The sequence below is a fragment of the Xylona heveae genome, assembly GCF_001619985.1.
Source record: "Xylona heveae TC161 unplaced genomic scaffold L228scaffold_1, whole genome shotgun sequence".
Taxonomy (NCBI): domain Eukaryota; kingdom Fungi; phylum Ascomycota; class Xylonomycetes; order Xylonales; family Xylonaceae; genus Xylona; species Xylona heveae.
The window spans coordinates 1,566,582-1,592,490 of record NW_017264193.1 but is presented as its reverse complement, the minus strand read 5'-3'; the positions used below and the strand labels follow the sequence as shown (position 1 = coordinate 1,592,490).

Genomic DNA, 25,909 nt, shown 5'->3' with positions numbered 1-25,909 from the left:
TTTTTTACCCAGATATCCTTGCTAACCATAGAGTAGGAGAGGACGCTCTTGCAAACGTGAGCATTGAAAAGGAAGGCGAAAACGGACCTGTGACTGGTTTCGTCCGGATTCGAAGCCGCTCCCAAGGTCTAGCACTCAGCCTTGGCTCTCTTAAAGGTCTTAACAAGGCTTAGAGATTCTGTTTGGAGATTCGTGATGCAATCGCATTTAGTTTTGCTTGCTTTTTTCTTTGTATGAAAACGGCGTACTAATTCCCGGAGTCTTTTCACATTTCCCCTCCCGCTTCCGCATGTACTCTATTCCATTGTAATTTTTGGGACTTTGAATGATAGTGTCTCAATATTCAGTGGTTGCAAAATGAGCAACTCATAACGACCCGTGCCTGCATAGTCCACTCACACTAAAAAATCATATAAATAATGCGCAACGGGGACTGAGCTTTTCCTTTAAGCCGATGGCAACCGAAACCTCTTCGTCTATCATTATTGCGCATTTTATTTTTAAGGGAAAACGATCGAATAATACACAAGTTAAATTTTGCTAGAGCGAACGTCAAGATGTAATTGTTCGTATTATCCAAACCGGTTTATCAGAAGCACTTGGGCCGAGGGGGTTGGCGCTGGCTCGGTTGCTAAATCCACTACTCTTGACGTGCTGTGCTGTCACTGTTTTGCGAGACACCGTGCGCGGGTGCAAGTTTGCATTGTTTGCCGTTGTCGGATCTCGGCTGTAAGCGATAACCGGCTTGAGGATCTGTAACTTCCAGGATATGTGGATATGACGGGATAAGGACCAACTTCTTGAGCAGCAGTTGGAAGACCCTGCCATTTGTAGGGTTAGGACAGATGGAATAAGGGCTATGAAGAACGGAGATCCTATTGAAGTAAAGAAAAGCATTATTTCAACCTTCGCAACGCGTTTTCTAATCAATTATTAGCACATCACCCTGTCGGAGCGGAATATGACCGCTTCAAATCAATTAGAAGGAGATCCCTTCAGCGACGTACACGCTGACTCTACTGGGGCAGAGGACTTGCGAGTTTTCACAGCGGAGTCAACTTTAACATTGGACGCGAATGCCTCGCTGACATTAGGCTCAGATGCGCTAATTATTTTCGGTACTTCTCTTTATTTGAAGGAGCCTTTGAAACGTGGACGCTAATTTAACTGTAGATGAGGGGTTTGTGAAGAGAGAAGCACGAAACTGCTGCGGCATCCTACCAAATGGTATATTCTGAGTAGAAAAAACAAGGAAATTTTCATTGCTGACATGGTATTCTACAGGTGCTAAAGCCACTCGTACCATTCCCCTTTTCAACATCCTCTGGGCTGACCTTGCTGGTAACGAAATCGCCGTACATTATGCACAAAGACTCTCAAAGAACGAGATTCGAGCAGCGAGCTATAGACATAGTATTCAGAAAATAGAGCCGCAAAAGGCGGCGGCATGGGTGTCAAGACTTCTTGACTATGCATATGGAAAAGCCCAGCAAAGGAAGCGTATAAAAGTTTTAGTAAACCCATTCGGTGGCCAAGGTAAAGCACGAACGTTGTTCTCTCAAGAGATCAAACCGATTTTCGCTGCTGCCCGATGCGAATTGGACGTGCAAGAGACCGAATATCAAGGCCACGCAGTGACCATTACGGAGGCTCTCGACATCAACAAGTACGATGTAATTGCCTGTTGTTCAGGTGATGGCCTTCCGCATGAGGTTTTCAACGGGCTGGGAAAGAGAGCAGATGCACGAAGAGCACTTGCAAGGTTAGCCGTGGTTCAACTTCCCTGCGGTTCAGGCAATGCCATGAGTTGGAACCTGGCTGGTACGGATAGCGCAAGCTTGTGTGCATTGTCCGTCATTAAGGGAGTCAAAACACCATTAGACCTCGTATCAATCACTCAAGGAGGCCGGCGGACACTTTCGTTTCTGTCTCAGTCCGTTGGCGTTGTTGCTGAGTGTGATTTGGGGACAGAGAATCTTCGGTGGATGGGCAGTGCGCGATTTACATGGGGCTTCCTGGTTAGGCTTCTTGGTCAAACAGTGTATCCATGTGACCTTGCTGTCGCAGTCGAACTGGATGATAAGGCGTCGATTAGAGAGCGGTATTGTGCGGAGCTCGGCAATCGGGCCCCAATCAGCACAAAACGAGGGCCTTTTACCGGACAGGGCGATAACAAGGGTATCGGAGATGGACTGCCTACGTTAAAGTATGGGACTGTCAATGACAAACTCCCAGAGGGCTGGTCGATGGTGCCGTACGACAAAATGGGCAACTTCTATGCTGGTAACATGGCATATATGGCAGCCGACGCAAATTTCTTCCCTGCTACCCTACCTAATGACGGCTGCCTTGATCTTATTTGTATTGATGGCGATATCGGCCGTATGTCTGCGCTCAAAACATTGCTAGCAGTTGAAGGAGGGACCTTTTTTGACATGCCACATGTCAAATATCAAAAGATTTCGGGTTATAGAATATCGCCGAAAGATCAGGAAGATGGTTATATCAGCATTGATGGTGAGCGTGTGCCTTTTGAGCCTTTTCAAGCTGAGGTGCACCGGGGACTAGGCACTGTGTTATCAAAATCTGGGAACTTATACGAGGCACCTGGCGTTGCTTGAAGATTTGCGATTATATTTGCTATGTCGGCGTCTCTGTATGGCGACTTTTCCTTTTTCAGCAGGTTTTATTGCCGAGAGCTCATCTGCTCTCGGCTTGGACCCGTGGTCTTGGATACCCTATTGACGGATATTATTAATGCATTACGGATGGACATGGACGAAACAAGTATATAGAATATGTAAATAGTATAAATATAGAAGAGCGTACGATGCCAGCCGTTTTAGCTGAACGTAAAGAAACGCCGGTCGTCCCAAGAACTCCGCTTTTGAAGTGGAAAATATTTGAACTTTTCTATGCCCACATTCTACCCGTCAATGCCGCCCCATTCGGAATCGCTGGCATCATCCTCTGCCTCATCTCTTAACGAGTTGGAATCAGGATTTTCCCAATCATTCAGTCTCTCATCGGACAATGCCTCCTTTGCCCTTGTGCGGACGACTTTTGTTGGGCAATCCTTTTGCAACTTCCGCAGAGGTTGCAGAAGTTGATCCAAGGGTATATTTCCACTCCGCGGCGTATCAACTTTGTCGATTTCGTCGACGTAGATATCAATGGCATGAAAGCGGAGCCCGTTAGGTATCTTCGGGTCGGTGCAATTAAAGGGAAGCTCTGACAGAATGTCCATGTATTTCTCGACTCGGCGGGATTCCCAGCGAATCTTTGCCAAGTAACGGAATGAGGCATTGAGGTAGGCACGGACTAGCATGAGGAATTTATCCATCCTTGAGCCTTCCGAGTTAGTATCATTGATTCGATTTGATTGTAAGTGCTTGAGGCTACCCACCGAAGCACGTCAATTCCAGTCCATTCTCTCGACATTGTCTTCCAGAATGCCTCTAAGAAAGCCAGCGCAGTCTCGTCCGGCAATACATCTACCAATCCCGCGAGGTCAATCGCCAACTGCTGCTGCGTTCTCGGACGGTCACTCATCCACATGCAGAAGAATAAACCCTTCCATAATTTTAGGAGTTCAATCTCCTCAAAAGACTTTCGACCGCTGAGATATGTGCGAAGGCTGGCAACAGCCTTGTCTCGAGTGGGACGGTCTGTCGCATTGTCAGCTCGCGATAAAGAAGGCGCAAGTGCGTTTTGATACGATGCGCAAATGCTTTTTAAGGGGTTCAGAATCTGTTTTGGAAACGTACCATTGGCAGCAAGCTGCTTCACAAAAGGTGCCTGTTGCACGTCTCCTGCCATATTGTGCGTCGGCCGCTGTTCGTACAATGATTCCGGGGTTTGAGTTTGAGCGCCCGCAGGAAAAACTTTAGTGGGGCGTCACCGAATTTGGCAGCTTAGACTTTCCCTCAGCGAAGCGAGAGACGAAAAAGCTGGCCTGAGCGGCAAGACGGCTGTCTGGCGAGGTTCATTTAAGCTCATCGCGTAGACCCCGGCTTTTGTGCGACCGAGCCAAAGCTTAATATGCGAGTTTCATCCTCACCTTTGTCGTAGGCTCGGTACTTTGGTCATGTTGGTTGTCAGAGATGTGATGCAAGACTACATTTTAACACATTATTTGAACGAGAGTTCGAGCCTGGCTGTCGGAACATATTAATTTGGATTTTTCTAGTAGACAACAGCAGTGTCAAGTGAATACACTTTGCTTGCAGCTGTCGGAGCAAAGCGGCAAGGCGTCTGTCACAGCAAGCAGATACAAAGGTACCTGCTAGCGCCCTGCAGAACCCTCTCGCGGCTGTCGCGGGCTTGGAGCTAAGATATTCGTCGACTTCTTTGCTCCGATACCTGATTGCTGCTCTACTGCGGTCTGGTTGTGTAAATTGCTAAGCCTGGAGCCTGAAAGACATGTAGTCATTATGATCTGAGAATGGGATTGCATAGATTGTGTGATTTGATCGTATAATTGGATATTGTTATATTGTGCAAATTGGTTAAAATCCTACACTGTTCTATAAGATTTGGTATTCGCCTCAAAAACATGAAGCTTACGCTGCTTAGTCATCAATTTATCCACATTCAAGTGTCTTGTCTACTGTTTACACACTTGACACCATCAACACCTGCACCTTACTCTTGAGTACATCCATCTCAGAGTCCTGAAATTACTCAAACTTTAATTCAGGAAACTCAAAATGGATATCAAGGTATGTATACAAGCCCAAATTCAACATGTCATAGTTGTCTCGACTTTTCTTTACAGGATCTCGATTAAAGACAATCTTAAGAGGTGCCTACTAAGCTTTACTACAGGTAGTCAAGAGTGCAAAGATCGAGGTCTGGGTAGAGAATCCTGAACTTCAGATACTTATCAACCTTTTACAAGAAGATGTCAGTTTTATATCTGCAATAATGCTTGGAATCATCTAATAGCTATTTTTTAACTTCAGGTTGACAAAATCCTGGACCACGTTGAAGCTGAGGATGGTGTAAGTCTACTCTTGTTCCAGAATCTCGGTTCCGGCTGGATGCATAGCTACACTCAGCTATACTCTGTACCTAAAGCAATTTGTTTGCTGGTTATTCTATGCATATATGAGTCTTCTCAATTTCCGATTCCCTCAGTTGCATGTTTTCAGGCTTCATTTAGGATGTTCGGCCCTGTTTCGAAACCATAGGACAGGTTTGGCAGCCTGAAAATTTCCCCACATTGCGTCATTTTGCAAAATCTGTACTAGCCAACTTAACGCAGCATTCTCTAACTTTCGTTTGCTATTTACAGAGACGATATTTTGTCCGTTTGACAGTCTTCGGAAGTTCCATCGAGGATTTCCCCGCCGTCTGGCGCAGTGAACAGGCACTTCTGATCAATTGCCGCCAACATTTGGTGGAATACTGGATTCGCACTCATGGAATGGTCCCTGAGTTTGAACAGCAGACATGGGTCCCTTCTGTGGCCAATCCAGCATCAGCTTCACTGCCCGGACCGGTTGCATATACCGCGTTTCCCGCACGCGCCGCGCCTCCGACACTGTCAGCACCCATTCCGCCCGCGCCGCCCGCGGAAGCAAATCCTTTCGCCACGCTGAATGGCCAAGCCACACAAGCTGTTGCCCAAGCTACGGACTCAGCAGCTAGCGCAGAAGCGAGTTCCGCCACGAAGGGTTCAAATATCTACGCTTCTTGTGAGCTAATTCCTACTCGGTAAGCAATCTTCCACAATCCCAAATACGAGGATGTCTGGACAGAATTCACTCACGTTTGAGAGCAGCGACCCGTTCCGCTACCGAGTTGGAAATCTGGAGCCAAGGCTTTACTTGTATATTCGGCCACAGGACAGGAACCCATTCAGGAAGTTTAATCTTCTCGAGGACTCCATCTTCGGGAAAGGTGTGGTGCCCTATCCTGAATTTGCAATGGCTGGCTGCAGCTGCACGCCCAACAGTGGTGGACGCCACATGGGGTGTGAGCGCCCGAAAGACTGTTCTTGCCTGTCCAACATGGACGTGCAGGAACGGTTTTATGCGTACTATGCTGAGGGTCCGCGCAAAGGCTTCCTGGTGCCCAAGCAGCTGAGGTCTTCTGCAGCCATTTTTGAATGTAATAAATTCTGTAACTGTGGGCCTGGCTGCAAGAACCGTGTTGTCCAGCATGGCAGAAAGGTTCCGCTGGAGATTTTTCCAACTGAAGATCGCGGATGGGGTGAGTTTTTGCTCAAATTATGTTTTGTCTCTTCTGTTTCTCTTTTCATTTGTCCCCACACAACCTCCCTTGACCACCTCTGCGCCTCCCAACTCTCACCAAAAGTCCTTTATCACGCCCACATAATCCTTCCTTACCTGTACCACATTCACACCTGCCTAGAGGTATACTGACTGTTGTCCGAAAAGGGTTGCGATGCACGGAAAATCTTCGAAAGGGGCAGTTCGTGGACACCTACAAGGGCGAGATCATTACCGATGAGGAAGCGGAACGCCGAGATAGAGCGCGTGTCCTCAAGGACGTTTACACCTTCGCGCTCGACAAGTTTGAACGTGGCGAAGACGACCCTCTCTATGTCATTGACGGAGAGTTTGCCGGAGGACCCACCAGATTCATCAATCATTCCTGCGACCCTAACCTCCGCATCTACGCTGTCTCACTGAATCACTATAGCCCCTCGCTCTATGAGCTTGCCTTCTTTGCAATCAAGGACATTCCCGAGAACACTGAGCTGACCTTTGACTACATCGGTCGGGAAGCTTCCAGCACCATTCCCCACGGCTCTCATGAGGGTGAAAGGCTTCAATGCTTTTGCAAGTCTTCCTCGTGCCGTGGCTATTTGTTCTAAACATGTCGAGTTTAGCTTGTATCGGGAGAGCGATTTTCTAGGCATCTAGGCTTTTGCATAGTTCTCATGCAGCCAAGGATGACTGGATAATAGTTCGTTTCCCTTGCGACTTGGCATCAGTCTTTACTTATTTTCATGTACCCACGACGATTTACGACTACTACGAACAAGAATCTCATCTCCGCACTCGGCGTCTTCTCTTCAGGAGCATATTGAGTCAGCGTTACTTGCATGGCGTCTTATCTTCTAGATATCTCTTCACAAAAGCATTGCTATATGAGCGTTAAGCGTTGCCTTTCTAAAAGTTTGTTGAGATCTTTTACACCACAGCGGCGTTGACAAGGTTTGCTTTTATGTTCGAGCAACAGCGCATATCACTTTCTCGTCTGTCCTGCAAAAGTTTTACTTACTCTGGTGCACTTCGACATCCTTTGTGTCCTCGATATGTATTACAGCATATGTATTCAAGATACATCTTACGTTGTGCTCTGGATAATGTTCTCAAAAATCACATTCATCACATTTCCTTTTGTCTTTCCTCTTTCAAATCGAACTCTTTTCTGTTTCACAACTTCCCAATGAAAGCTTCCCTTAATTCCCCTTCCCCAAATCATGTCACCATGTGTTTTTCCCACGTCCCCTTCACAATCTCGACTACGTCTATCAGGGATTTCATTTAGCTCATTCCCTCAGCAATTCTACTTCCACCTGTCTTTAGATAAGCAATTTCGAAGTAGTTTTGCTGCTCATAGGCTTAGTCGCAGACAAACCCCATTCTACATAAACCCATTCCAGCTTCTTTAAGAATATTAGTCAGAAGACTTGACCTGATCGTACTGTTGCTCCGTAGTATGTGCATTGCTCATGTATTAAACTCGTCACCCATATGTTTCCTTTGTTTCTGACACCATCCAGTCTACCTGTTTATGCATATCTAGCTACGTGAACCCGACGATTTCCCTCTTTGCCTTCGCGGCCTGAAGAAGTTTATCGCTTCTACTCCCTTCGTATCCCTCTTCCGTCCTATTCTTCGAGTAGGGACTTTCTTGTTTTCGTATTCATTCAGTCTCATCTCATAGATCGTGATCGGTTTCGTCCGACAATGCAGAATGACACAGATCATTCATGCGATCGACCATTGACACCGTCGCTAGTCCGCGCACCAGGAATTCCCAACTTCCCACGGTCGAGCTCAAGCAATTCGCCATGCCAACAATTATCATCGCTAGTCCAATTGACTCATCTTGCACAGCCATTTAATGAATCTCTTACACTTTTGCTTCTGTTTGATCTCTTCGATAAAAAAAATTATATAAAGAAAATAAGATTAAAAAAAAAAAAAAGAAACCGTCCTGACAATTCAAACTTGAGTGTCCCCGGAATTTGTAGTGACAGTTTGCCCGACGAAGAATCATTTGGCATGAGTAAGACATTGAGAGCACTTCCACCATCCAATCACCGTCTCGATGGTCTAGTTGGTTAGGGCGCCGGTCTCATAGGCCTGGTATCAAAAGGTACCAATCACGCCGATGATTAGCTTGATTTAAACAAGCTGAGCGATCCGGAGATCGGGAGTTCGATCCTCCCTCGAGACAATTTTTTTCCTTTTCTTCCCTTCATTATTTTTTTTTTTTTCCATTACATTTATTTTCCACATTTTGCCTTTGAAAGTTAATTGCAGTGGGTTCTAGTTTTGAAAAATACACAAGAAAATCAATCACAGGTCACCAGGAACTGAACATGTGAGTATAATGCCGATCATATTCATCTATCGGGTAAGCCAGATCGATATTTTTTTTTATAGGAAATAGGGACGATGGCAAGGAAAATAAAGATTAAGAAGGTCGCGAAAGATTGCGAATGAGATAGCATAAGAGAGCAACTCTAGCAAAGCACATATATTGCTGCGCCTTGTCATGAATTAACAGGATGACTAGCAGTCTACGCTCCAAAGAGCCATGAAAGCAATGGCGACAGAAGATGAGAAATGCGTCAAACTGAACAATGCCTGCGGGGAAATTGAAAGATAGAAACAATGCAAGCAAGAAAAAAGCGATTCGAACATTTCCACGCAGATTTCGAAGGACGATAAAAAATTAAAAAAGGAAATGAAAGAGAAAGTATGTAACCTCACAAACCCCAAAAAGAACATGGCTGACATAGTAAAGGGGGGGGGGGGGGAAGAAAAGGGAGTCTATAACATAGCAAAAGGAAATATGCTCTGACATGGAAAACTAAACCACGCCCCAAAACTGCGTCAGATAGCCGCGAAAAGCCAGTCCTTTGATGCATTATAATCCTCCTCATATATTCCTTTACATCCTTGTCGCTGTTGCTCATCCTTCTTCCTCAATTTTTCTCCTCGTACTCCACAGCAAAATAAAGGAAAGTCATCGCCGTCGCCAAAAAATACTCCAGACACCGCGATTTCGCGTAGCATAAAGGAAGTGCGTTGCCGCAATATATAGCTCCCCTTCTGAGTCTGCGACATGACATGTCCTGCATGGCTTTGAGTTTTCCGCCGACCCGCATTTTCCCTTGTGCGAATAATAACAGCGAGAATATGAACAAGCGGAATGATATAGTACCGTATACCGTGGCAAAAAGAGAAACAAAAGAAAAGAGAAAATTTTGGTGTGGAGAAACACCACTCAACAGGAACATTCTTGTCTATAAGCAAGATAGGAAAAAAGTTGAACGTGGTGTAAATATGGAATCAAGGCCATTGCAAGCGGTAATTCATGGGAACAGCTACTCCGGCACTGGTGGATCACCCGGCCGCCTCACTGAAAAACTCCGCCGAATACTCTCACCCCAGATCGAATTGTCCAGAACATCGAGTACTTCCTGTGCACTGACATCGGTAACATTACTGCCTCGACGACTGTCATTAGGCGTAGGAACAATGGAAAGAGCACGGTCTGAAGGGATGGGGCTTCGTGGACTATGGGGGTCGTTGGAAGGGCGACTCCAGTTTCCTCCGCCGAAGTTACTGCCAACGTTGGTGTCGAGACTGAGGTTGAGACCAACACCCCGACTGCGTGGGCCGTCAAGGGATCCGTCTCGACCAATAAAATGGCCGCCATGGAGAGATGTCGGGGACGATGTGCCATCAAAGTAACCCGTCCCTGATGCCTGTGAAGAAAACGGATATACGCTGCCTCCGCCGGCGCTGCCGCTCCCGTTAGCGCCTGTTGCAGGACTGGAATTTGCTCGGGCGCGGATGGATGCGCCAGGCTGAGAAGCGGCTTGTGCAGCGTCCGAGCTGCTGGTAAATGGCCGAGACCAGTCGACGTTTGAAGGTGACACAATAGGCGAAGACATTGCGCTCTCACTCTGGCCTTGTGACAATTGATACTCTGCTTGCTCGCGTTGCGCGTTTGTGTCGTCTTCGGCGTCGACAAAAATTTCTGGCACGTTGAGTTGCGGTACTGTCGTAAGGCGACTGTAACGACGAGACGCAATGGCGTGGCGGAATCGGCGAGACCAGTAGATGGTATCGAAGAATCCAATAACGATATGTCGACGGACGGCCTCGTCCACTCGTTGTAGCCGGGCACGGCGGCGGAGAAACTCCTCCAGTCTATTGATTGAACTCAGCAAGGGTTCTTTAATCACCAAATATGTGTTTGAGAGCGTACTTACCTTAAGCTCTTGTTGTCATTAATGACCTTGTAATGAGTAATGGTCATCAACACTTGAGTAAACGATAGTCCTCGATCGGGATCTGCGGATACAAGCATTTCCTCATAAAATGTATTCATTTGCAGTCGCCTCCGACGAATTTCATCCACGGGAAGCTTGGAGAGCTTGCGTGCCAACATTTTGAGGTCGAGGCCGTCGGTTAAATCCACGAATTCTTTGTTTCCACGAGGCACTTTACAATCTTCGAGCAATCGCCTGACAGTAAAGTCACCGTCGTAGATACGCATTTCGAAAACACCGGAGAGTTCCTGATGGGAGTAAGCAACAATTTTTCAACTGATAATGCAAAGAGAAGCAAAACTAAAACGTACGCCTAAAAGTCGGGGAAAGGCTTCTTTTGAGATGAAGCCCGTACCCTTAGGGTCAAACATTGCCCAGGCTTGCTTGAATCTTCGGACTTCTCCGCGAGTTATTTTTGAAAGTCCACTGCTTCGCTGGTAGACATAACTGAAGCTTTCGTAAATGAGAGACACGAACAAGCTGACGAAAATGTACATGCTGAGAATGTTCCAAGTAATGAAGAGAACTCGAGCCCATGCCGGGCTACCGCAATCACTTTCAAAGAAATCATGATCTGGAACACAAGTAGGTTCAGTCATGGTTGCGTAGTCTTCCATGATCTGGTTCCACCCTTCACCGCAACTTGTGCGGAACAACAAGATCAGTGCTTTGGGAACGGTACGAAAATTGATGTTTCCGTTTTCGTTCTCACCAAACCGTGTGAGGCCAAAGGTCTGTGTAAGAGCGATAGCAAATGCCAGGAAAAGAACAAACCAAGTGGCCAAGAGATTACCGATCGCGCCTAGACTTGCTGCAGCAGTTTTGAAGAGCTGGTCTAGCGAATTGTTTCGCGGAATCAGAAGAAGCGCAATGGACACAAGGAACAACTTGTGAAGCTGAACGTAAGTGGTCTCCTGGAAACTCGCTAGCAGCAGACCAGTTGTCACAAAGGTTCCGAATACTGCAAAGATTGAATACAGATCCCAAGCGCTCTTCCGAAAGCGTGACCAGGAAAGTCCGACGACTCGAATGATAATGTTAAAAAGATAGAATATGGTAAAAACCAGGAATATGATATCTATATTTCATTAGCAATGCATTATTTGCGCACTTTTTGACGAATATCAATTACCTCTGACAGTCTCCCACCATGTCACACCAGGGTAAAACTCAATTATCAGGAGAAGCAAATGTAGTATCAAGACACCGGTAATAAACTTCTGCCAGCGGCCGTGCTTTTTCACTGCGTGACGGTAACACCAATGCCGCCATGACTGTTCCGGCATATTTGTTGGACGTTTCGACGGCGAAATTTGTCGGAGTCGCTTGCGCAGCTCAAGCCAAGCTCGTTGATCCGCGGTCAAAAAGGCGACGCCTGTCTCTTCTGTGTAATTCCGCATAAAGACAGACACGAAGAGGGTCAGAACGAAGACTGCTCCAAGCAAATTGAATATTACAAAGAAGATTGCGTTTCCTTGCGAAGCAAATGGTTGAGGCTGCTTGTTTATCCCGGCCATGTCCGTTGCGCTCCACATTACGTCCACCCATCCTTCCTGCGAGACAATCTGGAAGAGAATGAAGAGTGCTTCACCGAAGTTGTCAAAGCTGTAATATGGATTGGAAACTTGACGAGGCGCCAAAACGTCCCACGCGTAAGGCGAACTCATGAATTCGTTGACGCAGTCTGTCAGGTTGACTAAGTCTGAATTACCATCATTGCATTGAAACATTTGGCCATTGAAGAGATTCAAGCCGTAGATGGCAAATGGAATCAACAAACTCAGAGACACAAACATCGCCTTGGTAAAATTAGTTACATGAATCTTCGGCGATAAAAGAAGAGGAGGCAAACTTACCGAAATGACCTTTGTTCCACCTCGGATGATGACGGCATGGAACAGATCGCGAGCGCTATCACTAACGTTCAACAATCTCAAAGCTCTTAATGCTTTGAAAGCTCCTACTGCTCTTGATACTGAGCCCTCGCTGTAAAGGGACGTAGCAACGTTAATCCACAGGGTCACCAGCACGACACCATCGATGAAACCCCATGAGCCTCTGAAATATGCATTTGGTGTCCAGAAGAAGCCATCGGCGATGACCTTGATTAAAGCTTCAAGAGTAAACAGTGCAGCGAAACCCATATCTGTGAACACAAACCAATTCTTGACGCTATATTGGTTGTACAAAAAGTATTCTCGTTGATAGAGTGGCGTTGTGACGCAGGCGAGCAGAACCATGGCAACAATTGCGGCGTAAATGAAAGCAGAGAATGCATACCACACTGGCTTGATTGGTTCGACACCCTCGACACGATGATCACCTCGGGCCGGACCCACAATGCGCTGACAGAACCTACGAACAGGATTTGATGGCTTGAAAATGAACAGCGAAACATTGTATGTCGGATGACGCACCAGGTACTCTCTCTGCGCGCGCTTCTGCCGTTCCGTAGCCGAAACGACCTCCTTTGCCATAGTTCGGGGGTCGAGCTCATCATAGGCCTTGGAGAACTGTAAACGTGAGTAGAATGGATTGATTTCTCGGTTTCGAAGAGATTGAAAAAATTGTTTAACTCTTCCAAAGCAACCACGCTTCTCCTCTGGCTGAGCAGACTCCATGCTGTTAGGAGGCTCATCAACGGCCCCGTCGTCGCCTAGCTCGATAGTATCGTCTAGAAAGTCTCTGACGACGGCATCCTTTAGGAGCATTTCCATTGTAGCTTTTCCGAATTCCATCGGCCGGCGGCGTCCGCCCGACCGTCCAAAACGGAAGATGGTGGATAAAGACAGATTACTTTGCCAATTAGCTTGCATTTCGAATCTTGAGATCAAGACACATATCTTACCCATGATTTGATCCATGCAAATCCTTGCGCTGCAGAAATGTCTTGACTTGCTGCATTCGCTTCTCGTCCTCACTGACATCAAAATTTTCTTGAATGACAGCAATGAACATGTTCAAAACAATGACTAGAGACGTAAGTCTTTCCGCTTAATGAAGAGGATACAACAATAACTTACAATTTGCAAGAATGTACCACATGATAAGGAACGCAGCCCCAATCCAGGCGGTGTTAAAATGAACATCGTACGCAGTGACATCATAGAGAATTTCAGTCCAGTTTTCACTGGAAAGTATTTGATACATTCCAATAAACGCATTGTAGATATTACTGAAAGTTATGCGTATCGTGTCACCACCATCGTCCTCAGCAGGAATCTCACCTCGGAAAAGCTGGACGGCAAAGATTGCGGCGAGAAATGTAATGAGGAACACGAAAATAATTAAGTTGATTAGACCCTTGACATTTCGGAAGACAACAAGCTGACCATAGAAGTCAGCAGATACTCTATTCGTCCACTGGATTTTCATAACTTACAATGAGTCTTCTCGTTATTCCAACTGCCAATACAACCCGATAGATGCGCAATATCTGGAATATTGTGAGCCATGCGTATGGCCTGCCCGAATTATGAATGACGGGAATCTGAATGATAGTGGTAACGACTGCAAGTCCCAAGTCCACCATATTCCGTTTGCTTTTGAAAAAGTTGCGCCAGTCTGCTGCAAATCTGAAGAAGATTTCGACCAAAAGCATGAGAGTTATTATAGTCTCACAAGCATCTAGAAGAACACGTTAGCTGGCCTTCAGAAAATGTACACTCAAACGATGGTTTCTTACCAATGAATAGCTCCCGTGTATCTGACATATCTGCGCTTCGAAAGCACATGCAGACCATGTCAAACGCAATAACAAGAACCCAAAAAGCAGACGACTTTTCATAGAGCCGCTTTAAAGTCCCTATTCGTCGCGTTGGCTCTGATTCAAGTGTCGACTGGCTGCTGCAGGAAGGTCAGCAATGTCCGCAGCTTTCACGTATGATAGGTAATAATTTCCACGTACTTTATAGTTTTCTCGGCCGTAAAGGCACTCCTCTTACTCTCCTCCCGAATGACTTGAAATGAGGACGTGATTACTGCAACAAGCTGATATCGTAAGCTTGTACTCCTCAAAAAAGCAGGGCTTCAAGTCTTACCAAATTCATAAGCCAAAGGCTGAGAATGATGATGCCAGCAGCAAAGACTACAAATCAGTTTAGTAAAAGCGAGAGTCCTTCAGATTAGGGGGGAAATAACGACTCACATATAGCAGCGGCAAGGAAGTCACTGTCGGTTGTATAATACATTATATCGGTAAAGGTATTCGAAGTCATTATGACAAAAATCATTTCTAGAGATTGGAGGATATTATCGAAGCTGACTGTGCCACTATATGGATTGTCTTGTTGAACGCAGTAGGAGTTTTGTGGGCACAGATAGCCTTTGTGCTTTCCTGTTCCCGGTGTGCCGTCGGGAAAAATCCAGGGAAGCGCCAGGCCCGTTGTATTGTCGAGGTAGCCGCCACAAAATTGGTAATCGCCTGAGTCATTGAGCGAGTAGTTGGCCTGGATGCCTTCAGGATCCACCCAGACACACCCTCGACGGAGACTCGACTTGAAACTTTGAACCCCTACGATTGCAAAAAGAAGCCAGAAAAAGCCAATCAAAAAGGCCACATTGACCAGCAATGGTGCAGCCTTTTTCAGACTTCGTAAAATCACCTAGACTAATGAGTAATTTGAAACGGTATTATGAGTCGAAGAAGGGGGAGGGGGGAGCCATACCGACGTGCCGCTTGTAATACCGAGTAATCTTAGGATGCGAAGGCAGCTCATCATCCGAAATACGTACATCTGTCTGGTCCATTCAATCCCAGCTACGCCAAGGCAGAAAGAGATCCAGAAAGAGACCACAGCAACGAAGTCAAGCCTGTTGAAAGAATGACGAAGAAATGCACGGTGCGCAAGTCTCACGCGCTGCTGCTGTCTGCTATGGTTTGGGTTTTGAATCTGTGCCTGATTGCCAGTGAAACTCCGGAGCAGTGAAGGCTGAGGGTCAAGTGGGGCCTGCTGTTTCGTCTTCGACGGCTGTCGGTGCGGTGCTATCAGGTCCCGACCCTTTTCTATTACCGCATTCTTGAAACCGAGCTGGCGATTGAGTGTGCTGTATTCGACAGGGTTCAAAATGAACCCAGATACGATCATCCTGGCCATGATTTCCAGCGTGTAAATGACGAAAAGCGCAAGTAAAGCATAATCTATCCAGGAAGAACCCCAGCGCATGGATCTAGGATCATGCCAAACACTCGGCGCAGAATCCACAACTAGAAGAATCGTTTGGAAAATGATTAATATGAGAATGAAAGGCTCCGTAAAAGGATGAACCAAGACGTCGCAAAGCTTCATCCTCAGCTTATTGTCAGGGGAAAATATCCCCAGCGACTTGCCTTTGAGCGGATTTGCTTGCTGCTCATACTCATGCCGCGCTCTACCGATAAAAGCTAACGGTGGAGCCTTTTCAATGGGCGAAAGAGGCGGCACTGGCTCATCATGCGCGTAATCAGTCATAGCCGGCAAAGAAGGAGGGCCGTCAAGGCGCGACGACTCGTCAACGGATTTCTTTGCAATGCTTTGTTCGACTATCTCCGGCTCATTACTGAGGTTGACGACTCGCTGCGACATCTTGCGAACAATGGAACCAGCTCGGTGTAATGGTGATCCGGCAGATGCTGGAGACAAGGACCGTGACCGAGCGCTGGAGCCGGATCTTCCAACCCTGCTTCCATTCGACCCACTGCCCAAGCCGGCCTCGACATTGGGAAGATCATCACCCAATCTCGAACCAGGAGAGTGGGAATCTGGAGTTGTGAAGTGGATAGTCTGGAAGCTTGTCCGGTCCCGCGACTGTCGTCGAGGGGTGGACGGCCCTGCGCCGCTGATAGGTTGTAAATGTGTATTGTTCGTTAAGGGTGTCGTATCTGCATCAGTCGAAGTAAAGTAGTCTGCGTTATTGTCATAATGGGGGCTATGCGGCGCGGGCGAAAGCGGCGATATGCCCTCGTAGTCGAGGGCATGTGTCACGTCCAGGCTGTCTCCACCACGCACACTATCGAAAGAGGGAAGTCGCAGCGTCGACGAGGGAGCCTGGAAGCTTAAGCCCGCTGTCGCTGCTTGAAATCCCATCCGATCCTCCAGCGATGCCTCATCTGTACCGTCAATGTCATCATCGTACGGTGTTGCGTCGGTATTCGATGGAACTACAAGTCGCGGCGGAGATGGGTGTCGTGTCCTTATCGGCGGACTTGGAGACCCTTCAACTCTGGCGTACCCTCTGCTGAATGGCCGGTGACCGTGTGAGTCTCTGCTCCTCAGAAGGCTCCTTATCCTTGCACTTCCAGTTCTTCGATGCGAGGATTGTCCAGTGACGTCTTCAGGTTCTGCCGGCCGCGTCAGATCGCGAAGAGGGATTGATTGCGGAGTTGACGGGTCCCCTTGGGCATGCGAATTGGAAGCCATTCGTAATTGCAACCCAGAATCGGGGATGTGCACCGGATGCAGCTGGCTGAAGTGCCTCGAGAGGAGGCTTGTTACTTCAACGCCGAGCAGTTAGGGGCCAAACAAGGCGGCAGCCTGCACAGATCATCAATCCAGAAAGTCCATACACACCATTAACGACTGTTCAAATCATTCATGGGTAATCGTATCTGTCGTATAGGGGCATTGAGACAGCAGATCGGTGCAGGTGCTGTCAATTGTGATAAGCAGAGCGAATATGGCAGACTGTCAACAAGCGCAATAATTAATTGTAGTTCATCCAGGGACGAAGCTTATCCAAACCCGAGGGGATCGCTACGCTTTGCTAGTCTGCTAGACGTGAGTTAGCGAGAGACGTTGAAGAACCAAAACATTAATTACGTGGGCCGCACGACCCTTTTACATGCGATATTAATAGCGACTACCTAGGCAGGTACTATACTGACGGACACAACACGAGGACTCCTTAACCAAACGTCAAAAGTTGCCCCACTTTGTACGACACGAATAGAAATATTCGAAACAGCAGAAATCCCCCCAAGCTAAGCAATATGCGTTTTTCCATTCGTAGCATTTATATAGGCTCACACTCCGGGAATCTGCCCTTAATTGGATAGGAAAGTAGGGATTTTCATATGTAAGGTAGTTACTTGCGTGTTTACGGCAAAAAAAAAAAAAAAAAAAAAAAAAAAGGCGTCTCCACTGGCCAGTGCTAAAGTAGGTATATGTCCAATATGGTATAGATACACAACGACAAGACCAGACTTAGAGTGGAATCAGAGAAGAGAATACACCAGATAATGATGAAAAATGATGAAAAATGCATGTTCGATCTCGTGTCGAAAGGGAAACGAAATCAAATCAAGGACTACAGAAAAAAGGAGCAATATAGAAAGGAAAAGCTGACGTAGATAGCTCTGGAACCCGGGCAGCAGATTGAAAGGAAAAGGAAAAAAAAAAAAAGATAAAATAAAATAAAAAGGGTGACAACGTAGCACTGGTATCACGCCGAGAAATCCCAAAACCCCACACATGCAACGCTCAAGTGCACAATAGACAGGCGGAACAGTGGACCCCTAAGCTTTCAAACATCTCCTACTGTGAGACCAATGCATTGACAACGTGGCCATCCTTCCATCCTTGTTCGTACAAGGTCCGCCCTTCTTTCAGGATATGGCCCATGTAGGCGATCCTTACTTTGACTTTGTCGTGCAGCTAACCATCGAAAAATTAGGACACAAAGGCTCTAGAACGAAGGCAGACTCTAATTGTGGCTAAACTTACCTGAGCTTCCTCTTGGATCTTCTTCGCCAATGCTTCGACTTTCTGTTCCTTGGTCAACGTCACCAGGACGTCTCGTCCACCGCGGTCGCTCAATCTGGCCCTGACGGTGTAGGTTCCTGCCGTTTCCCCTTTCTCTTCCTGCTTTCCACTCAGCGCGTCACTCTCTTCAACAGTCTCCGCGTCAGCCTTGGCTACTCGTGCGCTAGTCTTCTCCATATCAGAGACAAGATTGACAGGGTCCACAACAACATGTTCTGGCATCTGATAGAGGTTTCCACGTTCGTCGTATGCCCCGTCGGCTAAGTCACCTGTGGGTAGTGTGATTCCGGCAGCGTCGAGGATACCTTGAGCGGTGTCTAGCTCCGTGGGCATAATCTCGATGGCCATTCGTAGAGCTCTCCAGATATCCGGCTGACCCGTGACCCGTGTATCAAAGAATTCCTGCCTTTCAAGTTCCAAATCTGGCCTGGACCAAGGTCGTTTGCTCGTCCAGACGTGCCGTCTTAGAGGCCGGTTTGCCTGTTCTCCGAGAGTTGTCGATCGCCGACGGTGGGATTCGACGGGAAGAACGGCTACATTTGCGGCATCGGCAGAGATAGCATTGCTTGATTCACCGTGAACTCTTGGCGCAGGAGCAAAGCGGCTTGACAAGCTATTGCGCCGGGGGGAGGATTGACAGCAGCCCTGTGAATGGTTGAGTATTATAGACCACGGGAAAATAAAGGCTTGCGTGCATGACACGACGAAGAACGAACATACCATTTTTCATGGTGCACAATCGTGCGCGATCTCACAAAGACGAGACACTTTCCTCCACAATTTAATATAGTTGTCGCAAATCAGGAAACCCAGAGAGAGCTTGTCTATCACAGGAAATCTGGGGCAGGGAAGCAAAGAGACCAGAGCGATACAATTTTCGAAAAGCTGAGCTAAATGAAAGCTCAGAGGAAGTGTCTAAGAAGACGAGAGTGTTCAATCAATCCAAAACCACAATGCGAAATCGCTTTATTGTGTTCAAACTCGAAAGCCACCAGAATTCAATCCTAATGGACGGGCGGATATCAGTGGTGAGAAGTCCAAGCCGCAAGCTGCTTGGCAAACGAAACGAGTGAACTGAAGTGAATGCTCAGAGAATAGCTGAAGTGAAGGATAGAGTGGCGGATTGCAAAAGAGTGTAACTAGGCCTGTTCAGTGTTATTTGGGTACGGGGCCTCGAAATCTTGAACGAGCGTTGCAATTGAACAGTGAAAGAACACGAATCTAAGAGGCGTAAAGGAACAGGCTACTCCTCAATCATCTCACTCAGACTCACATACTTTGGTGGTAGATAAATCGCGACCCTCTTTCGCTTTGGGTTCAGGGTCCAGTACTTCGATATGCCTCAACTCAGTCCCAGCCCGGCGTTCGCAGCGAGGTCCCACTCTCCGAGTGCGGCGGGCTGAATTGGGCCGCCTCGGCCGCCTTAGAGGCGTCTCTTTTCGGGTCGGATAAAGGCGTTCTCCAGAAGCGACAGCGACAGCGCTGATGCTCGGTAGCTCCCTTGTTCCAATAATAGCCTACCGTAATCGGCTAAGCGTCGCAGTACAATCCGGTCGCTCAGAATATCTTTTTAACGCGCTGTCCGAGTTAAAGCCGAGAGTATCGACTCACGACGAGCCTTGCCTCTGGTCTGGCGAATTCCAACGTTTAAAAAGACTCACAATCTCATAATCTTGTGTTAAAAAAAATACTTGGAAATCAAAATAATATTCTATTAGGTTATTAGGTTCGGTTAAAGCCCTAGTGGCCGCTTGTGCGGAACCTTATAAGGAATACACAGGGTATCAGGGGACGCGGAAACTCAAGGGAGGAGAAAACGAAGGAATATACCAATCGAAAAAGGTTGAAACAACAAAGAAGGATGTGGTATCAGTCTGGAAGCGAACAAGAAAAGAACTAAACACAAGTAGGTCTCGTTGGGTGTACGTCTGCGACCAACGAGTGAATCGACAAGAGAAGGTCGTATCAAGACCAAGTCCAACAAAACACCAAAAGGCGAATGCTCGACCCAAGCTCGATGCATACTTATCCATTCGCAGAAAACAATCAGCGCATCAGATACGCACGCATCTGGAGTGTCAAACCGAATTCAAGGCGGCCGGCAATTTGAAATGACAGCCAAAATGACGTTCAAAATAGAACTTTTTCTTTACGAGTCATCCTTTTCGTAATGTCGTCATCTTGATCATCCCAAAAGTTTAATTTAAGCGGCAGCCTGAACGGGAGCAGGACTCTGCTCCTTGGCGACTGCAGCGGGCTCAGGGGCCAACTCGGCAGAGGTGCCGTTGGTAGCAGGTTCCGTGGTCGCGGGCAGAGAGGCGGCAGGCTGTTCGGTGGCGGCCGGAGTTTCCGTAGCAGGAGCGGCAGCCTTGCCTGCGGTCTCTGTGGTGGGCACTTCATTGCCCTCCTCAACAGTAGCGGGGCTGGAGACTTCCTTCTTGGTCTCCTTCTGCCCCTTCACAGCGCGGCTAGGCTTACGGAAAAGATCACCAATCTTAGGCAATGAAGCAGTCTTCTGCTTGCTCTCGCCTTCGACGGCTTCAGAGTCAGAAGGAACGTCGGCCTTCTTCTCCTTTTTGGTGCCAAGATTACCGAAAAAGGAAGAGCGACGCTTGTCCTTGACTTCCTTGGCAGGCTCGGCGGCAGCAGGGGTGGCGGACGCCGCGGCAGGAGCTTCAACAGTCTCGGTGGTCTCGCCGTTGGTGGTGGGGGCGGCAGGAGCCTCCTCAGCGATGGCAGCGGGAGCAGCGACCTGTTCCTCCTTCTTCTCCTACTTGAAGTCAGTTTTGCTCATACATTTTGTACAGGAGTTGCGCAAATAATCGGACGAACCTTCTTCAAGAACTTTCCAAAGAAGTTCTCCTTTTCCTTGGTGGGGGTGACACCAGCTGCAGGACTGGCAGTAGTGGCAGGCTCAGCGGCGGCGTCCTTTGGGGGAGCAGCAGGCGGGACTTCAGCCGCGGTCTCCTCGGTAGTCGCTGGGGCCGGCGTCTCCTTGGGTTCCTCAATGTCCTTGGCAGGAACAGCAGGTGCGACTTCCTCGGCCTTCTTCTCCTCTGCGGGACTTGCAGCTTCCTTCTTCTCGGCCTCCTTCTTCTGGAAGAGAGAGCCGAAAAGGGATGCCCGCTTAGAGGGCTTGGGAGCGTTCTCGCGACTGGCAGGGACAGCCTCAGCCGACTGAGCCTCAGCAGCGGTCTCCTTCTTGGATTCCTCGGCAGGGACAACGGGCTCGCCAACAGCGCGGGCAGCTAAAGATTCGTCGATTAGGCCAGATAATTCTTATGAAAGAACCAAATTGAACAAGAATATCAAAGCTTACCAACTGCGGGGGCATCGAGGGGAGCAGGCTCAACAGACTTCGCGCCCTCCCGCTCCTCCTTCTTTTCAGCCTTCTCTTCCGCCTTCTCCTCAGCCTTCTCTTCCTTCTTTTCCTCCTTTTCGGCCTTTTTCTCAGCCTTCGCCTCAGCCTTTTCTTCCTTCTTTTCCTCCTTCTTTTCCTCGACCTCATCCTTCTTGTTCAGGATGGCGCCGAAAATGCTTCCCCGCTTGCGGGAGACGGAGCGGCTCTTCTGCTTCTTCTTCTTGGCTCCTTCGGCGTCCTCGGAAGAGCTGCTGCTGGTTGAAGCATTGTCCTTCTTCACGCCCTCTTGCTCCTTCGCATCGGTGCTCTTGCGAGGAGTGGACGATTCCGCCTTTGTAGCGGCAGCGGCCGCGCCAACGGCGGCGGTGGGCTTGCCTAAAGAGATACATGAGCTATTGACGATCGATTGGCGCACCAGATTGTACGCAGTACTTACTGAGCTTCTCAATTTGCTCCTTGTAGCCTGCGCTGCCAGTCACGCTGTCGACAGAAGTCTTAGCCTCAGCCGACTTAGCCTCAATAGCGGAAACCCAGCTATCACGCTCAGCAGAAGTAGCGGCCTGGAAAGTGTGCTTGTGGCCATGGAGTCTGAGATGGAACTCATTGGGGCCTTCCTTGGTGACATCAGAGACATCGGCCTGTAAAGAAAACCAGTTAGAAGCTCCGTGTCAAGAGTCAAAATTTATTGGGTATTTGGCAGCCTTACAAGGTTGATGACGCCGGCAGGACTGGCCTTGGAGTCAGCGTGCTTGGTGAAAAAGAGGAGGCCCTTGCCGGTCTGGCTTGACCAGGCAGCATTGTGGTGGGCAACCTCGGGCTTCTCTCCGCGGAGATAGCTGTGAAGGTTCTGAGGGGAAACAGCCTCGTCGCCAAACCAGAAGAAACGTTTCGAAAAGATTAGGCTCCTACAACGCAGATGAGGGTTAGCAAACTGGTGCCAGCGCCATGGGTAATACAATTGTATTCATACTTGACGAGGCCAGGGGCCTTGTAACCCAGCTTTCCCTCTGTAATAGGCTCAGATTCAGCCTTGGTGGTCTCAGTCTCCTTTGCAGGCTCCGCCGCAGCAGTCTCTCCAGCAGGCGCTTCAGCAGCAGTTGTTTCGGGGGCAGCGGCAGTATCAGCCACAGCCTCGGGCTTGCTCTCCGTCAGAGCAGCAGGCTCAGCAGCGGGTGCTGGCTCGGCGACTGCAGGAGCAGCGACAGGAGTCTCTTCAACGGGCTTGGTGACCTCAGACATGATGATTACTTGTTCGAAAAGTCGTCAAGGTGAAACTCGACGGCGGTGGACACGTCCGAGAAATGATGACACAAGGATCGTGAGAGGAAAATGGGTATCCCAAAAATTTCCTTTGTCAAGATATAAAGGTCGGTATCTCCAAGACAGGTATACTGTTACCCTTGTTGCGGAAACCAGGGCAGAGCAGAGATCAAAATAAAAGATGCAGCAAAGCGGCGGAAGAAGAAAATACAAGGATAAGGAAAATTGTAGGGAGGGTTAAAAAGAAGAAGAGGGAAAAAAGAGAGAGAGAGAGAGAGAGAGAAAGAGAGAGAAGGAGTGGCAGGTGGTACAACAGCAGAAGGGCTTTGTATGGGAGAGCGCCTGATGGTGGTAGGGGCTTTGCGCGACACAACAAATGGGCGAGCAATCGGGGAAGGGGAAGCAAAAGTCAGTCACGTTCGTTCGTTCCGCAAAAGATCAAGAACGGTAAGTGCCCTGCATCAGAGCTTTGCGTGGGTAGCAGCCTGGCAGGAGCTTTGAGAGGGCGCTAGGCATGAAGGTAAACTGTCCGGTCTGGCTCCTAGCGCCCAAGCGAGCCCACCAGCGCGACGCGGGAGATTAAGGTAGAGAGCTCCACCTCTCTAGGCCAGCAATTAGAGTATACTACATGCACAAGTATTCTGTAGTGGTACCCTCTTGTGGACTGAAAATTCAGGTAAAATCCAATTCACGACGACTTCTCAGACGAGGGGAGGGTGGGAATGAATGGCGATCCCACTACGCGGATTGGTTTATTTCGTTTCATTCATCTATCACCCTCCTTTCCTGTGGGCGCATGCCCCAAAGAAGAATCGTCCCCACCGCCCTCTCTCCCTTTCCAAGCATCGCTCCATGCTGCCCCAGTGACGCAGCACATCCCCCAACTTGATGCCTTTGTCACCGCCAAGGAAACCTACTAGTACTATACCTGCAACGCTCCATAACCGCCGTTGAAGCACGTAGACGTCGGCGAGTAATTCCATTCGATAGGGATGCCCTGAGGGTCCTCATAAAATCATTAAGATCTTCATCCCATCTCGAAGACCACACTCGAGACGGATATCATCCCTGCACGTGTCACTGACGTACCGTAGTACCCAGGGACAGATGGCAAGGCTTGGACGGTAGTTGTAGCGTGCTCAATTCCCCTAAACGCTGGCCATAAAACGACTCTAAACAAACAAGATTCGCGCTAGATTATAACACTCTTCCCCTTTCCTCTCCTGTTCGTCACTTGCGGACGTTTCTTTCTTTTAATATACGAACTGACTCTTGAGCGGTCTCAAAAGTGAAAGTACTTGTGTACATCCCATATGCCACCTAAACCAATTCCACAGAAACCTAGGCATCCAACCAGCGTCGGGCTAATTAATTAATGCTACATGCCAAGGCGGTTGTCCAAGTGGATCATCTGCGACACAACGAACTGGCCCGAGGGGAGCTGCGCAAGCTGGGAAGCATACTTTATACAGCGCCGGCAAAGCCTCCCTGCTAGCCGCTTTTGGGGCGAGCTTTCAAAGCCGTTCTTGGTCTCTACTGGGCCTCGTCCACCGGCCAAGTAGAGGGAAGGGGGAACAGACCCAAGGGGGGCGCAGAAAGGAAACGGAGAGAAAATCAGGACCTCGCCTGTCTGCCTCAACCAGGAAAAGGCCCCTGTAACTTCTGTCGCATGGTCTCCCCCGTGAATTGAACGAAGGGCCCCTTCGTCACGACAGCTGACTGGCAGGCTGGGGCTTGTTTTAGACGTCTTAACCTTACTCCAACCAGGTGCCTTGGAGACCCCTTAGGTGCTCAGGAGAGCACTCCGGTGATAGAGCCAATTCTCATCGTAGTCGGCCAAAGGAAAATTTTTTTCTCCTGTGCATAAGGTAAGTGGCCAGAGAAAAAAGGAGCTTGACCGAAGGAAACAAGAGTAATAACGTAAACGCGAGTCCAGACCTCCTGAGCACTTGTGTCTTATGTCCTCTTGGGGACAGAAAAGTTTTTTCTCCTCATCGTTGTGGTCCGAATAGACAACCTCTACCGAAATAAAGCCTTCCGATATAATCCTCTTTTTGGCTTGTGTATATTATTTTCCTATTTTTAATTGGGGCAGTTTGGTCTCGTTACGTATGTAGAATGTGAGAGAAGCATATTTGCGGGACTCATCAGTTGAGTCGCAAATTGCCCTAAACAGCTCGAGGAAGTTGTTGGTCGTACCATGGTTCTATTGGCAGCTGGGGTTTTCCCTACCGTAATTGTCCTTGGCCATAGAACCACATGATTCTGATCAGTCTCAGAGACTCCGATGCTGAGGTACGACGCTACGTAGTACTGTTCACTAAGGATATTTCGGGGTACCTTGGGTAGTTTGTACAGTAACAGCTTAATGGCAGACTGAGACTGACCTTTTGGATGCTCTTCGAAGTCGGATCGCGAGGAAAATCCCAAATGGCCAATTGGCTCGCGAATGTGCAGAGCAGAAGACAGGCGCGAGCCCTCATCGCGTAACCCTTGTCCTGGACGGCTCATTTGACACGAATTTCTTTCGTGATGGACTCTGCTTACTTCACGTGAAAGGTTACGTCGTCGTCCGCCACATAGAAAGGGCGCTGTCGCTCCTTGTATTGTACTTTACTGATGTTATCGCTGTTGCCCTGTTACGCTTGAAATCGAACAAAGCGCTTCGACAGTTTCAGTAGCCTTCAAATTGCCAAAACAAAATGAACACTATTAGATTTCTTTAGATCCCATCATCTTCTTAATTGTTACTCATGACCGTTGACTTATTCCTCAGCTATGAGATCCTCAACCAGTTGAAAATTCCAGGGGTCATCACTAGTCTCTACTTTGACTTCACATGATGCCTTTAACATGAGCAATGTCGTTATCCGTTATCGCAATCCCCTCAACCCATGTGAGAAGGCGACACTATCCCGCGCGCAGCAATTTTGTGATATCTTTGAGAGATATGATCACCAATGACTGTTTACGGGTGGAAGAGAGTAAGCCTTGATCCAT

General features: G+C 48.2%; 8 protein-coding genes and 1 non-coding gene across 9 annotated transcripts in view; 4 read left to right on the top strand and 5 right to left on the bottom strand.

Moving 5' to 3' along the window:
* L228DRAFT_242846 (coatomer subunit beta-like protein) overlaps positions 1–548 on the top strand; it is a 3,763-nt gene extending 3,215 nt beyond the window's left edge. The window contains exon 5 of the mRNA XM_018331545.1: positions 37–548. Within this exon, the coding sequence (XP_018191936.1) occupies positions 37–173 (137 nt within the window). The 3' untranslated portion in view covers positions 174–548. The remainder of the gene's footprint in view (positions 1–36) is intronic.
* Positions 549–961: 413 nt separating this feature from the next.
* On the top strand, positions 962–2,621 carry L228DRAFT_235460 (sphingoid long chain base kinase-like protein; the record flags this gene model as incomplete). Its single annotated transcript, XM_018330723.1, has 3 exons — positions 962–1,118; positions 1,174–1,227; positions 1,285–2,621. The coding sequence occupies 3 exons, from the start codon at positions 962–964 to the stop codon at positions 2,619–2,621; spliced, it is 1,548 nt and encodes a 515-aa protein (XP_018191935.1).
* A 305-nt stretch (positions 2,622–2,926) lies between these two features.
* Positions 2,927–3,819, bottom strand: L228DRAFT_206124 (nucleolar; the record flags this gene model as incomplete). Its single annotated transcript, XM_018329665.1, has 3 exons — positions 2,927–3,344; positions 3,407–3,668; positions 3,768–3,819. The coding sequence occupies 3 exons, from the start codon at positions 3,817–3,819 to the stop codon at positions 2,927–2,929; spliced, it is 732 nt and encodes a 243-aa protein (XP_018191934.1).
* A 1,937-nt stretch (positions 3,820–5,756) lies between these two features.
* L228DRAFT_226192 (SET domain-containing protein) lies at positions 5,757–6,844 on the top strand (the record flags this gene model as incomplete). The annotated part of the gene is made up of 2 exons (XM_018330408.1): positions 5,757–6,216; positions 6,405–6,844. The coding sequence occupies exons 1-2, from the start codon at positions 5,931–5,933 to the stop codon at positions 6,842–6,844; spliced, it is 726 nt and encodes a 241-aa protein (XP_018191933.1). The 5' UTR covers positions 5,757–5,930.
* Positions 6,845–7,843: 999 nt separating this feature from the next.
* On the bottom strand, positions 7,844–8,123 carry L228DRAFT_242842 (hypothetical protein). Its single transcript, XM_018331544.1, has one exon. The coding sequence runs from the start codon at positions 8,098–8,100 to the stop codon at positions 7,918–7,920; it is 183 nt and encodes a 60-aa protein (XP_018191932.1). The 5' UTR covers positions 8,101–8,123; the 3' UTR covers positions 7,844–7,917.
* Positions 8,124–8,304: 181 nt separating this feature from the next.
* L228DRAFT_t15 lies at positions 8,305–8,439 on the top strand. Its single transcript has one exon. It is a non-coding gene; the product is annotated as a tRNA-Met (tRNA).
* A 1,156-nt stretch (positions 8,440–9,595) lies between these two features.
* Positions 9,596–16,947, bottom strand: L228DRAFT_264779 (calcium channel subunit Cch1; the record flags this gene model as incomplete). The annotated part of the gene is made up of 13 exons (XM_018334613.1): positions 9,596–10,427; positions 10,490–10,797; positions 10,861–11,627; positions 11,682–12,348; positions 12,406–13,345; positions 13,398–13,521; positions 13,573–13,876; positions 13,932–14,176; positions 14,235–14,395; positions 14,457–14,539; positions 14,590–14,636; positions 14,697–15,153; positions 15,217–16,947. The coding sequence occupies 13 exons, from the start codon at positions 16,945–16,947 to the stop codon at positions 9,596–9,598; spliced, it is 6,666 nt and encodes a 2,221-aa protein (XP_018191931.1).
* A 1,113-nt stretch (positions 16,948–18,060) lies between these two features.
* L228DRAFT_235456 (hypothetical protein) lies at positions 18,061–19,011 on the bottom strand (the record flags this gene model as incomplete). Its single annotated transcript, XM_018330722.1, has 3 exons — positions 18,061–18,180; positions 18,250–18,933; positions 19,009–19,011. The coding sequence occupies 3 exons, from the start codon at positions 19,009–19,011 to the stop codon at positions 18,061–18,063; spliced, it is 807 nt and encodes a 268-aa protein (XP_018191930.1).
* Positions 19,012–20,491: 1,480 nt separating this feature from the next.
* On the bottom strand, positions 20,492–22,888 carry L228DRAFT_264777 (hypothetical protein; the record flags this gene model as incomplete). Its single annotated transcript, XM_018334612.1, has 6 exons — positions 20,492–21,058; positions 21,121–21,536; positions 21,608–22,024; positions 22,086–22,287; positions 22,356–22,554; positions 22,620–22,888. The coding sequence occupies 6 exons, from the start codon at positions 22,886–22,888 to the stop codon at positions 20,492–20,494; spliced, it is 2,070 nt and encodes a 689-aa protein (XP_018191929.1).
* Between the last annotated feature and the right edge of the window lie 3,021 nt (positions 22,889–25,909).